Genomic DNA, 13,392 nt, shown 5'->3' with positions numbered 1-13,392 from the left:
ACCCCTCCGCTCAAGTCACTCCCAAACCAGACAATTCTTGGGGAGGAGTGCCGCGGGCAGGGAGCGGCTTCTACGCAAATCGCTTTGTCTCCGCGTCCTAGGTCCGCCGCGCGCGCAGCTGCAGTTGTCACTGCGCTCCCCCACCCCCCGCCCGCTTCTGGATGCCCCCCTTCCCTCTCTCCACCAGACCCGGAGCAGGAGCTCCGCCCCCAACGCGCCGCCCCAGCCCCGGCGCTTTAAAACCCGGTGCACACCGCCCAGCCGCGCCCCGTCTGGCGCACCTCTTCTCTCCTCTGTATCTTCAGCCGCAGCTGCTCTCCCGGCCCTGGTCCCGGCACCATGAGCTTCGGCTCGGAGCACTACCTGTGCGCCTCCTCCTCCTACCGCAAGGTGTTTGGAGATGGCTCTCGTCTGTCCTCGCGCCTCTCCAGCGCCGGTGGCGCGGGTAGCTTCCGCTCGCAGTCGCTGTCCCGCTGCAATGTGGCCTCCTCGGCCCCGTGCTCCTCGGCCTCGTCGCTTGGCCTGGGCCTGGCCTACCGCCGGCCCCCTGCGTCCGACGGGCTCGACCTGAGTCAGGCGGCAGCGCGCACCAACGAGTACAAGATTATCCGCACCAACGAGAAGGAGCAGCTGCAGGGCCTCAACGACCGCTTCGCCGTGTTCATCGAGAAGGTGCACCAGCTGGAGACGCAGAACCGCGCGCTCGAGGCCGAGCTGGCGGCGCTGCGGCAGCGCCACGCCGAACCGTCGCGCGTTGGCGAGCTCTTCCAGCGCGAGCTGCGCGACCTGCGCGCGCAGCTGGAGGAGGCGAGCTCGGCGCGCGCGCAAGCCCTGCTGGAGCGCGACGGGCTGGCGGAGGAGGTGCAGCGGCTTCGGGCGCGCTGCGAGGAGGAGAGTCGAGGGCGAGAAGGCGCCGAGCGCGCGCTGAAGGCGCAGCAGCGCGACGTGGACGGTGCCACGCTGGCCCGCCTGGACCTGGAGAAGAAGGTGGAGTCGCTGCTAGACGAGTTGGCCTTTGTGCGCCAGGTGCACGACGAGGAGGTGGCCGAGCTGCTGGCCACGCTGCAGGCATCGTCGCAGGCCGCGGCCGAGGTGGACGTGGCTGTGGCCAAACCAGACCTGAGTTCGGCGCTGAGGGAGATCCGCGCCCAGTATGAGTCCCTGGCTGCCAAGAACCTCCAGTCAGCCGAGGAGTGGTACAAGTCCAAGTTTGCCAACCTGAACGAGCAGGCAGCGCGCAGCACGGAGGCCATCCGGGCAAGCCGCGAGGAGATTCACGAGTACAGGCGTCAGCTGCAGGCACGCACCATCGAGATTGAGGGGCTGCGTGGGGCCAATGAGTCCTTGGAAAGGCAGATCCTGGAACTGGAGGAGCGGCACAGTGCAGAGGTGGCTAGCTACCAGGTAAGGGCTGAAACGCTCCAAAGGGAGGGGCGCCCTGACCTCTCCCCCACCTACCTATGCCTTCCCACACAATTGGGCCCTTAGGAACTGAGAGGAACGGGAGTGGGTGGGTGGGTGGAGGAAGGACCCCAACTGGAGGTGCTGACAAACAAAAGCCCAGGAGCCTACACTATTCATTCTAGAGTCCTGGTCACCCTCTTTCCTTGCCCGTCAAATCCCCGTCCGAGCCCTTTTAGAAAAAACCCTTAAGCTTATGTTTTTCAGAATCCAGAAATCTAATTTATTCCTCTCTGTCCACAAGTGGACATAAACATCTTGGTGACCTGAAGAACAGTCCCCCACCCAAAGTAGGAGTGAACCCAATGCAGTTGGGATACAGTCTCTCATGTTGGCAGTGCTGTCTCAGCTGTGTGGATTGTTGGGTTGACTTTGGAAGGCTTTCTGTGCGCCCGGAATTGATATTTATGGAGTATGGTCTGCGCTAGAGAGAAGAATGGTGGACTGACTATGGTATGTGCTAGGGAGAAGAATGCTGGATCCTTCTGGGAAGGGTTTCTGCCCAATCATTTTCTTGAGTTTTGCCTTCAAAAGAGTAGAGATTGGGAGCCAAGGAGCTGAGTGATTGGGCTAGTTACAACCGCCCTTCTCTACCCTCTTTCCCTTCCAAGACAGACAGACAGACAGACACACACACACACACACACACACACACACACACACACACGAGTTTCCTTGTCGATCTGCAGCTGGTATTTCTTCCTAAAGAAAGCTTTATACCACTTAGCAAATAGGAATTGCATGGGCGCTGTCCGCGGTGCTGATCTAGAGTGCTTTCCATCTCAGAAATGATGTCTCCCGTCTCATGTCCTAGTTATGACTCTAGGTAATTAACTGCTTTGTTGTTGTTGTTGTTTTTTCTTCTGCAACACCATCACATCAGTCTTGGCTACCTGCAATCAAAGGTCACCTCATAGCATCAATTTTCACTGTCATGGATGGCTTACCACTTAGCAAAAAACACCTAATCTGCTCAGCAGCAGTGAGGTCCCACTTGAAAATTCACATCTCCTTAACAATTTTCCATCCTCAATGTATGTGATAAATCACAGAGATGGGTGATTCTATCCTTGTTATAGGCCACTTATTTTTTTCCATCTTTCCATGTCTCCTAAGCTCCTTTGAAGGTGTTAATTGGATCTTTCTTCCTTTTCTCTCCAAACAAAGACCACGGCATCTTCAGTTTTACTGTATTGGGCATTCTGGGCTTATGACCACAAAGAGTACAGAGACAGGAGAAAAGAAAGGAATCTAAATAGTGTTTCAGTTTCAAGGTCCAATTAAAGCTCCATTGGGTAGAATGGTACTAATTCAGAAATTTGCAATAACTCATTCTGGCCAAAATCGAAGTTTACATTTGATGAAATTAATAGGGCTTGGAAACATTAATAAAAAAGAACAAAGAGAGGAGTAAAACCTCAAAAGTACTGTTTTAGTCTATAGCTGAAGAATTATTATTGGCGTGCAGGTATTTATTGTCTATTAAAACTGCTCCATTTGCTAAAAGAAGAAAGCTTGCCTGGGCCTTTTGTTTGGGTTATTTGGAATTACAGTACTATTCAAGTAAATACTTCTATTCTGCTTCAAAAGCTGTAACTTGAATTTTTCACTGTATGGCCTAGCTCCTGCATGGCCTGAATTAATCACATTTAGTTAACTGAGATTTCATGTATTCTTCTAGAAGCCTCAAAAGATGAGCTAGGGGGTCTTCTGAAGGGCTAGCCCAGTCTTTCTACAAAAAGGCTAACTTACCTGCAACTACAACTGCCATCTGAATTGGTCTTTGCCATGCCCTCTGTTTGCTTAGTCTAGCCCTACACCCTAAGAGATAGTGACAGTATTGTCTGACTTGTTTTGGTTGCTTTAATCGGCTTTCAGTGTCAGACAATAGGAGGGTCATCCAGACACGGTCTGCAGGAAACAAACAAAAACCCTCCAGAAACTGCGGCACCTGCGTCTCTGCAGTGTGCCCCTGTCCGCGTTGGCCTTCAGAGCCTCAGTGGACCTGCTGGTGGAATGGAAGACCAGCTAAGACAACAGAAAGCTATTTCCTACCCCTTGGGACTTCAGGCTGAGGAGGGGCTCACACCCTCACCTGCCGAACCTGAAGGCCTGAAGTCACAAGCGTATCCTCTGGCTGTTTTCTCTAAGAATTTTAGCAGTGCTGGCCAAGATGAAAAACCTCCTTCTCCACAGTGAAATTCAGCCATTGTTTTCTTGCCCTCTCCCCCCTCCCCTTCCGCTGCAGTAATGGGAGGCTGTTCTCTTTCTTCTGCTTCAGAGATTAGTGATAGGCCCATTTTCCTTTGCAAGCTTACCACCCCCTAAGAGGCAGAGGAAAGCCCCATTAAAGTGACATTTTCCCTGCCCAGAATGCTGACAGGCTATTCAAGGATAGAAAGCTTATTACAGTTTTGAAAGGGTAAAGAATGATTCAAGGTGACATAGTAAGTACACAATGATATATGAGATTGTCCAAATCAGGCGACAGGAGAAATTATGAAGAGCTAGGGCCATTGTCTTCAAAAGCCAAATGTAGCCACCCTCTATAGCTGAACCCTTTTCCATTTCTGACCCAGGGTGAATCTGGTTCCTGCATAGCTGCTCTACCACCATTAGAGGCCCTGTTCTCCCAAAGATGCGTAAGGATATTTTTGCAGGATACTGGAGGCCCTGGCCCTGTACTCTGGTCAGTCTTGGAAAGCCGGAGCTTTCCTTGAAAGACCTTGCAGAACAATCAAGCTCACCATTAGTTAATGCTCCCCAGGGAGAAGAGCCAAGTCTGCCCTCTTCTCTCTAGTATGAGATTGGAATACAACCTAATGAAATAGCAAAAAGGGGTTGGCCCCTTGGAGATTGGGCGTGCAACTGGCTGCTTATAAATCTATGGCTTGATAGATTTATCTCTGAAACTAGAATCCAAGAAGAAACTACATTTGTTCCTGTTTTTCCTTTTAACTCTTCCATGTGTTTTTAGTTTTGTTTTTGCCCCTCCCTGCCTCATTGTATTGCTGTCACCAAGGCCACCTTGATAGCTCCTCTACAAAAATAAATTTAAACTTGCAGTTCCTAAACCCATTGATCCACCAAGGTCACTTAGGGGCTTAACAAAAAGATTCTCAGGCCTACGCCCAAAGATTTGGATTCAGTGGTTCACAGGTGCGGCCCAGGAATATGCATTTTCAGTAAAAGCCCTGCACCGTCTTGTCCTTGGGCTGATTTGGCAGTGCACTAACCTAAACCACACTCCACAATATAAACCAGCTCATAGAATGCAAGATTTCAAAGTATGATAGGGAAAGAGAAAGGAAGCAAGCAAGCAAGCCAAGACAGGAGGGAGAAGAAGGCATATGGGCAGTCCACCTATAAAAATCCTCTCTCCTCGCCCAGTAATTCTGGAGGGGCTCTTTCACCCAGACTGTGCTGCTGCACTCACTACTACTGCTCACCTGGCTGAGGGCTCCCAAAAGTGATGAAATCCATAGCACTATTTGTGGTTCCTTTCCTCCACTGCAGATGTGTGTGTGGCGTGGTCTTTCTCTTATTCCAGGCCCTGCATCCTTCCAGCCCTTGGGAAGATGCTCAGCACATGTTTTAGCTACTACTCCAGGAGAGACCTCAGCTGGAACTGGGAGTGCCTCTGCCATTCCCTCAGGCTAAGCCAACAGCGGCTGCGTGGTTGGGGGAGGGGGTAGACTGCAGCACTCGGCTCAGATTTCCAGCTGGAGGCCATCTTTGGCAGGGCTTTTGAAGGGCAATGCAAGACAGTCTGGTGTGGGCTGAAGACAGCATAAACAAAGGGACTAGATGTTGAAGAGCAATGATCAGCAGTCAGCCCAGTTCCTTCTGAAAGGAGCAGAGTCATGCTTTTTGTCTACTCCGATCCATAAAATAGACATGTGAAATGTGTAACATAAAAATTCAAGAAAATCTCTATCTAGAACTCAGCTCCCAACAACCTTTTATTCAGCAAACACAGCTCTGAAACAAAAATGTTGTTTTTAGAAAGGACCTTATTAATCTGCTGATGAGACAAAACGTCCATGTTCAAATCACATATTGGGAAGCTGACCACTCTGATGATCCTAACTTACTCATTCTTACTTTTCATGATTCTAAAGGACATTGTCTTTTGAATTTGAAGCATGGTGCAAGATAGAGAAGAGGGACCAATGGAGTCAGCCATCATGGAGAAAGAGTAGCTTAGTTCAACTTTCAGAACAAAGAAAACCAATAAATAGCAAGCACTAATTCAAACACTGCTCTTTGGGGCCATTTAGGGTAGAAATAAATAATCTGATATACCTCAGTTGACAAAAGACATCATAGAATTATAGAAAAATAATTGCTCATTATCATAACCTGTAGTTGCTAAGAAAGGCTACATTATGTTTATATCCTCATTAAGAACGGTACCTTCCCCATGGGGCACCTGGCTGGCTCAGTCGGAGGAGCATGCTACTCTTGATCTCGTGGTCCTGAGTTTGAGTCCCATGTTGGGTGCAGACAGTACTTTAATAAAAAAATATTTTTAAAAATGGTACAAACTCCTTTAAAAAGGCTTTTTTCCCCAAAAATCATTATTTTAAGAAAATCTGGTGCTTTAAGGAATATGCCTTCAACTATCTAATATTAACGTCTTATTATACATTGTTTTCCTTGGTAATCCAGGAGGTTGCAGGGAGGCCTCATGATTAATTCATCCATGTGATTAAAAAGGGTGTAGACTCGCATGGTATGATACTAACAATAATTTATTGACCAATTTTTACGTGACAAGTGCTGTTTTAATACCCGTTACCTAATTTAACAGATAATCGACTCATATAACAATGTGAGGTGCTTAATTTGAAATCCCAACTTGAGGATCTCAGAACATCTCAGAAAAGAATATTATAATTTTCCATATATAGAAATGGGAACTTTGAAGAGACTAAAATATAGAAAACTGACTGGGGCGTGTTGGATATTTGAGGCAGGGCAAGAAATGCAACCCCAGGGCGCCTGGGTGGCTCTCAGTGGGTTAAAGCCTCTGCCTTCGGCTCAGGTCATGATCCCAGGGTCCTGGGATCGAGCCCCACATCAGGCTCTCTGTTCCACGGGGAGCCTGCTTCCTCCTCTCTCTCTCTGCCTGCCTCTCTACCTACTTGTGATCTCTGTCTGTCAAATAAATAAATAAAATATTTTTTAAAGAAAAGAAAAGAAATGCAACCCCAAGATCCTGATGAAATCCTCCTCTTTTCCTCAGATTTCATTTCTCCTGTCCTTTGCCTACTGAGAGGTCTTCCTCCCTCTCCCCTTTCCCACAGTAACATCGCTTCTCTTACCCCCAGTGCATCACTAGCAGACTTGCCTGTAGGTTAGTTTAACCTCAACTAACAACCATCAAGTAAAATGTTTGGTAAAAATCATTTTAAGCCCTTATGATCTCTTAACACACTTTGGAATATTTCCATCACTGTCCGTATAATATATATTTTCCCCACTGCTTGTCATTCCTTGCTCTGTACCTGTCGGTTAATTGAGTTTCTCCCTTGTGGCATTCCCATCAATATTTAGAGAAGAGGTAGGAGGTATGAATTTTCCTTCTTTCTGCAGATTCTCTTGATTTGGAAGTTTGCACCTCCCAATGTTACCAGCCCTGCTTTCCACCATCACCTCGTCATCCCCACACAGGAAGTTACAAGGATCCCTCACCACTTACTTCTTGAGGTTTCTGATGTTTATCTGCATCACTGTTTCACAAAAGTTACTCTGAATTGCTGTGTTCTTCATGTCGACAAAGTTGCAACTGAATTATATGGGTTATTTGCTCACATCTTTTCAGGGCAGAGGAAAAGAGGCGCTGGTGTAGCACGGTTCATTCATTTAACGATGACTCACAGGCCATCTACAATGTGCATTGTGCTAGGCTCTGGGCTTTCAGTGGTGAACCATACAGAATCAGCCCCCATTTCCACACCGAGTACATTCTAGAGCAGTCGTTCTCTGATAGGAATGACTTGCCTTCCAGGGGACATTTAGCAGTGTCTGGGGACATTGTTGATTATCACAACCAGGAGGGAGAGTACGTGCTAAACACCCTCCAATTCACAGGACAGCCCCCCTCAGCAGAGAATGATCCAGCCCCAAATGTCAACAGTGCCTAGGTGGAAAAACCATGAAATAGAGGAAGGTGACAGAAAATAAATTAGTAAAGTAATAAATAAGTGAAAGAATTTCAGATAATGATAAAGCAGAGCGGCCAGTTCAAGTATGTGCTTTCTTTTAATTTGTCCTCCCGCTGGAGGTGCCTTTTTCTCATTTGTATGAAGCCCCTTCCCATGCTAGCCACTGCCCGGGCTTGAGGTAAATTAGGCTGCTTAATTTGGACACAAAGGAAGACTGACTAGAGGGCATTTGAACTGAATCTTCAGTGACTGAGAGTTGGCCACGGAAGACCCACTACAGAACATTCCAAACATACGAAACAGCTAGCTTAAAGGGGGGCCTGGAGCAGAAGTGAATTTAGCATAAGGAGTAAAAGAGAAAGCCCAGGTCGCTGAAACCCTTTGAGCCAGGGGAATAGTACAGGCCATGCTGAGAAGTTGGGACTTAATTGTAAAGCTGTTAGAAGGTTTCAGACCCCGTGAGCGACTAGATCTGCTGTGTTTTCGAAAGACCCTTTGGGGGCGCCTGGGCCGCTCATTTAGTTAAGCAGCGGATTCCTGGTTTTAGCTCAGGTTGTGATCTCATGGGTCATGGAATCAAGCCCAGAGCTGGGCTCTGCTCAGTGGGGAGCCTGCTTGAAGATTCTCTCCCGCTGCACCCCCCACCCCCACACCAAGTGTGCACACATGCGCGCTCTCTCTCTCACACGCTCTCTCAAATAAATAAATATTAAAAAATAATAATAAAGCTTAAAAGACTGCTCAAGGATCAAAGATTAAAGTTATTTTTTGGGTACCCAGGTGGCACAGTCAGTTAAGCCTCCGACTTTTGGTTTCTGCTTAGGTGGTGAGCTCAGCCAGGGTCATGTGACTGGGTTCCGCGGGGAGTCTGCTTTGAGTTTCTCTCTCCTTCTCCCCTCCCTTTCCTGCTTGTGCTCTCTTTCTCTCTCAAATAAATAAAATTTAAAGAAAAAAATTTTAAGCTGGGGCGCCTGGGTGGCTCAGTGGGTTAAAGCCTCTGCCTTCAGCTCGGGTCATGATCCCAAGGTCCTGGGTTCGAGCCCCGCCATCGGGCTTTCTGCTCAGCGGGGAGCCTGCTTCCTCCTCTCTCTCTCTCTCTCTGCCTGCCTCTCTGCCTGCTTGTGATCTCTGTCAAATAAATAAATAAAATCTTTAATAAAAAAAAATATTTTTAAGCTATTTTTCTACTGGGCTTGTACCCGAAAGAATTTGGAGCAAAACTATTATATGGACCTAGTTTCTTTTTTATTTATTTTCAAAGATTTTATATATTTGGGAGAGAGAAACGGCAAGCTCAAGTGGCGGGGAGGGGCAGTTGGAGCAGATCCCAAGCAGACTCTGCATTGAGTGCAGAGCCCAGTCCAGGGGTAGACTTAACCACACCGAGATCATGACCTGAGCGGAAATCGAGAGCTGGCTGCCCAACTGACTGAGCCCACCCAAGTGCCCCCTAGTTTCTTTCTTAAAAGTCTAATTTCAGCCTGCCATTTGGATTTTTTTTAAATTCTGTGGAGTATTTCTGCTTCCTCCTTGCCTGCTGTGTAAAATGCTTTCAGTAAGGTGATCAAGCAGCAGACTTCCAGGAAACCATCCAGACGGATGGAGGCAGAGAAGACTTGCTATCTTCTCTGTGCTTTTTCACAGTTGGAATTTTCTGAGTCTAAACTCCTAACCTGAAGCTTTGGGTTTTGGAAAGGACATACAACAGCTGAATTATTCAGTAGCAATACAATAAGCAAGGGAGGGAGGAGAAGTAAGTTGTGGGTTTTGGGTTTTTTGGGTTTTTTTTTCTAAGTTTTTACTTCAATTCCAGTCAGTTAATATACAGCCTGGTATCAGTTTCAGGTGACTGTTTAACAAGAGAGAGAGAAAATACCTCCCTGGTGTGCATTTGAGAAGCACAAATGCAGTAGAAGTTGCCAACCCTTACCATGTGTCTGAGTCTCCTAGGGACCTTGTGAAACAATGCAGAGGCAGGGACCTCACCCCAGAACGAGCAAATCAGTATCTGGGCCGGGGTACAGGCCTAGATTTTTAATGTGTCATCAGGGTTGAGAATCCTTGTTTTGTGGAAATCTCACTGCATTGCAGCTGATTCAAAGATGCTGGATATGTCACTTTTCAGGATAGCATCGGGCAGCTGGAAAATGACCTGCGGAACACCAAGAGTGAGATGGCGCGCCACCTTCGGGAATACCAGGACTTGCTCAATGTCAAAATGGCTCTTGATATTGAGATAGCCGCTTACAGGTATTTCAAGGGGAATGCTCCCCCAAGCAGATCCAGCCACCTGGGGCAACGCCCCCCAAATAAGTGGATAAGTGGTTTTATAGTCTCTCCAATTTCTGATGGGTGAGAAGGGATGAGGAAAGTCATCTCCGGCCCCTTGCAGGGGAGCTAACTCCTCTGTCCCTCAACTTATTTATATCCCAACTCTACCCTACTAGTCCTGGAGTGGTCCACCTGCCTCTGCTAGGATTGAAGGAGATAATGTGAGTATCCATTTTTAAAGATGCTAACTTAAAAAAAAAAATAGGGCTTACACAACGTAGAACATCCTAACAGGTAAAGTATCCCTCTGAATTTCTTCTCAATGTTCAAGCAAACATTTGCCTTTAAAAAAAGATAATAACAGTAGCTACTATTTTTTGAATGGCTACTATGTTCCAGGCACTATTAGATACTGTATTTAAATGATCTAGGTATCCAGTCATATTATTTCCATTTTGCAGATGAGGAAAATTGAACCACAGACTGACCATGTAACTTGTTCTGAGTCATGGTGCTGGTGAAGGGAAGAGCTCAGCTTCAACCCTGATCTGAGAATTCTTTTTCTTTTACATTATATATACTTCTTCAAAACAAAACTCCAAGAGTATGTGATAGTGTCTTGAGTTTCTGGTTTTAAAGAAAAGATGATAAGCAGTATTAGAAATAAGAAAAAAAGGCATTGGGCCCATTGCTATGATGCTCGTTAGGCTAAGCTGAGAAAAAATCTGGTATCTGAAACAGTTGAATTCACTGGTTTTTGAAGTTGCTGTTTCCCTTTTCTTTGTACTCCTCTACATTGAAAAAAAGTACAAATCTCAAGTTCAGGCTAAATGAGGCATCTCCTTCCTCCTCTGTGGGCTTCTCTCCTCCTTATCCCTATTGCACTTAAGGTTCTAATTAGTAAAATTACTTCTCCTTAGAGCTTGGTAGACTCTAAAGTGCCAAAAATGGGTGTGATGAGGCCAAGGGGAATTGTACAAAAATTCCTTTTTGAATGTATTCATGAATAGGGTAGGTTTCCCTTTGGTAGTGCTTTAAACACAGCTGATGCTAAAGGTGTGTGAGTGTGTGTATGTGTGCACATGCACGTGTGCATGTATGTGCACATATGTGTGCATGTGCTAGATCAACTCCCAAGTCTTTGAACCTTGGAAGACAATATTTATTGGTCTCAACCTCACAAAGAGACTGCAGAGACTTTCAGAATCTTTCTAAAATGAATAGGAGCTGGAGGGTTAAGTTCTTTTTTTTTTTTTTTTTTTAAGTTACAGGTTGACTTCCTAAGACTTTTTCTCTGTTGGATTTACAGGAAACTGCTGGAAGGCGAGGAGACACGTTTTAGCACCAGTGGATTAAGCATTTCAGGGCTGAATCCACCCCCCCAATCCGGCTTATCTGCTCCCACCTAGAATCCTCAGTTCTACAACCTCCAAAGTCTCATCCACTGGGCTGTCTCTTAAGAAAGAGGAAGAGGAGGAGGAGGAGGCTTCTAAGGCAGCCTCTAAGAAAACCTCCCAGATAGGGGAAAGTTTTGAAGAAATACTGGAGGAGACAGTAATATCTACTAAGAAAACCGAGAAATCAATTATAGAAGAAAGCACCACTTCAAGCCAAAAAATATAATTCTGTCGCTTTAAAAAAAAAAAAAAAAGTTAATGCTTAAGAGGGGATAATATGCATTTGACTTGTTAAAGAGCCTATTCCTGAACCAAAACACCTGTCACCACTAGAAAATATCTTCAAGGCTTCAGTCTCCTATCTAGCATTGAACACTCCACTTTCTCTAATAAGACAACCACCCCTTAGGTTGGAGCAAAGTGCAGTCCTAGAGCAAATCACAGAGGAGTTATCTAAGAACTCAGCTTTCTCACCTAAAGCTCAGGCTTCACAGCGTTAGATGATTCAGGTACAGAGGAAGTACAAACTAAGGTGCTAAATCTGTGATCATCGTCATTTGCTGTGAATTGAAATTAAAACTTAGATTCGCTCACCATACCCAGACCTCACCTGGCCCTATAGTCTCATTCTAGGTACCTAAAACATAAGATCACTGCCAAAGATAAACCAATGGTCCACATCCACAGCACTCTGACGAAACTGCTTCACAAGTGATAGGTGTTTGTTTAATAGAAACTTCCTCCCTCCCCTCGAAATTCCATCCTTTTCTTCCATTCAGGAAAAAAAAAAAAAGCTAGTGTAGTATTCTTCCCCCTTAAAAACAGTTAGGTTCTTCTCAAAAGAATTTAACTTACCCCCTTTAGATCTCTTTGTTCAATGGGTAAAATTAGATGCATGTTGACCATTTCTGTGATTCGTGTAGACTTCTCCCTGCCCATTTCACGTCCTTCCAATAATGTAAGTGAAGAAAAATGGCAGTGATGAGTTTTAAGGGTTGTCCCCAACAAATAATGAAAAGAGTCCCTAGATTTTAGGCTTTCAACTTCTTCAAATCCACTTAATTTAGGGAGAAAAAAAGTATGAAGAATGTAGTTGTTCACTTTAACTTTAGAAACACGGTCTTAGTGCCCCAAGCTGTGATTAAGCTGACCTTAAATTTAGTAGTAGAAGCTAGAAGAGGTGAGTATTTGTGTGAATGGAAAAAGTCGAGGTCTCATTGATCTGTGTGAGTTCATTTGTGGTGATCTAGAATTAGCTGTTTCAGGCCCTTACCCTTAGAACACACATAGCCCCTTTCTCACTGTCTCAGTCCTAAAGAGGCCTTGCTTTCACTCTCCTTTGCCTTGTAAGAGTGCTGAGTGTAATTACTTTATCACCAGGACACAATGCTACTGCCCAAAAGTAACAGGAATCGCTTCTGGTCAATCACCACCACCAGCAAACATAAAAATGAAATCCTTCTCTTTTCTAAAAGAGCCCTGCCCCACGGTTTTCCCATTGCTGCATGGCTGGTGGGGTCTCCTTTCCCTGCTGGAGAGGCAGCGACGCTCAGGCTAGAGAAGGGCACACGTGCTCCTACTCGTGTGCAAGAAAGGACACTCTGGAGAGTCCGCTTTTCATCTGCCCGACCGTGTAGCAGCCGCATCACCCCACCTTCCACATGTGCCAAGTTTGATGTAGGGCTAAGTCTGTCCTGCAGTCCCTTCCGCCAGACCTAAGAGTTGCCGTGTCTGTCGCGCACCTTTGCTGCAAGTGCTGTTGTGATAGGGAGTGATGCTGTTACTGAACTTTCTTATCCTAGGACCTGCTTCAGCGGTTCAAGGAACTGGAAAGATACTTTCTCTAACTCGTTTCCCTCACTCCATCCCTGTCTTTACTCCCCACACTTACTGTAACACGTTAGTAAGATAAGAATTAAAAGTCACACGAATCCCACCAACATAATGTGTTCTGTGGTTTTTGTGGCTACAGTAGAGAAAACTGCTGTTTTGGGGGCTCCTGGCTGGCTTAGTTGGGAGAGCATGTGACTCAGTCTCAGGGTCGTGAGTTCAAGCCCCATGTTGGGCTTAGAGCTTACTTAAAAAAGAGAGAG

General features: G+C 46.2%; 1 protein-coding gene across 1 annotated transcript; it reads left to right on the top strand.

The window, feature by feature from the left end:
* Positions 1 to 235: 235 nt before the first annotated feature.
* Positions 236 to 12,056, top strand: INA (internexin neuronal intermediate filament protein alpha). The gene is given in 4 exon segments (XM_032881093.1): positions 236 to 1,404; positions 9,757 to 9,881; positions 11,212 to 11,278; positions 11,280 to 12,056. Coding segments are annotated over 4 exon segments (1,503 nt in total). The 5' UTR covers positions 236 to 339; the 3' UTR covers positions 11,526 to 12,056.
* The last annotated feature ends 1,336 nt before the right edge of the window (positions 12,057 to 13,392 follow it).

This window comes from Lontra canadensis, unplaced genomic scaffold (assembly GCF_010015895.1).
Source record: "Lontra canadensis isolate GAN:19392208 unplaced genomic scaffold, GSC_riverotter_1.0 scaffold3, whole genome shotgun sequence".
NCBI lineage: Eukaryota > Metazoa > Chordata > Mammalia > Carnivora > Mustelidae > Lontra > Lontra canadensis.
Note: the sequence above shows the minus strand (reverse complement) of the source record. Positions and strands in the feature narration are given on the sequence as shown.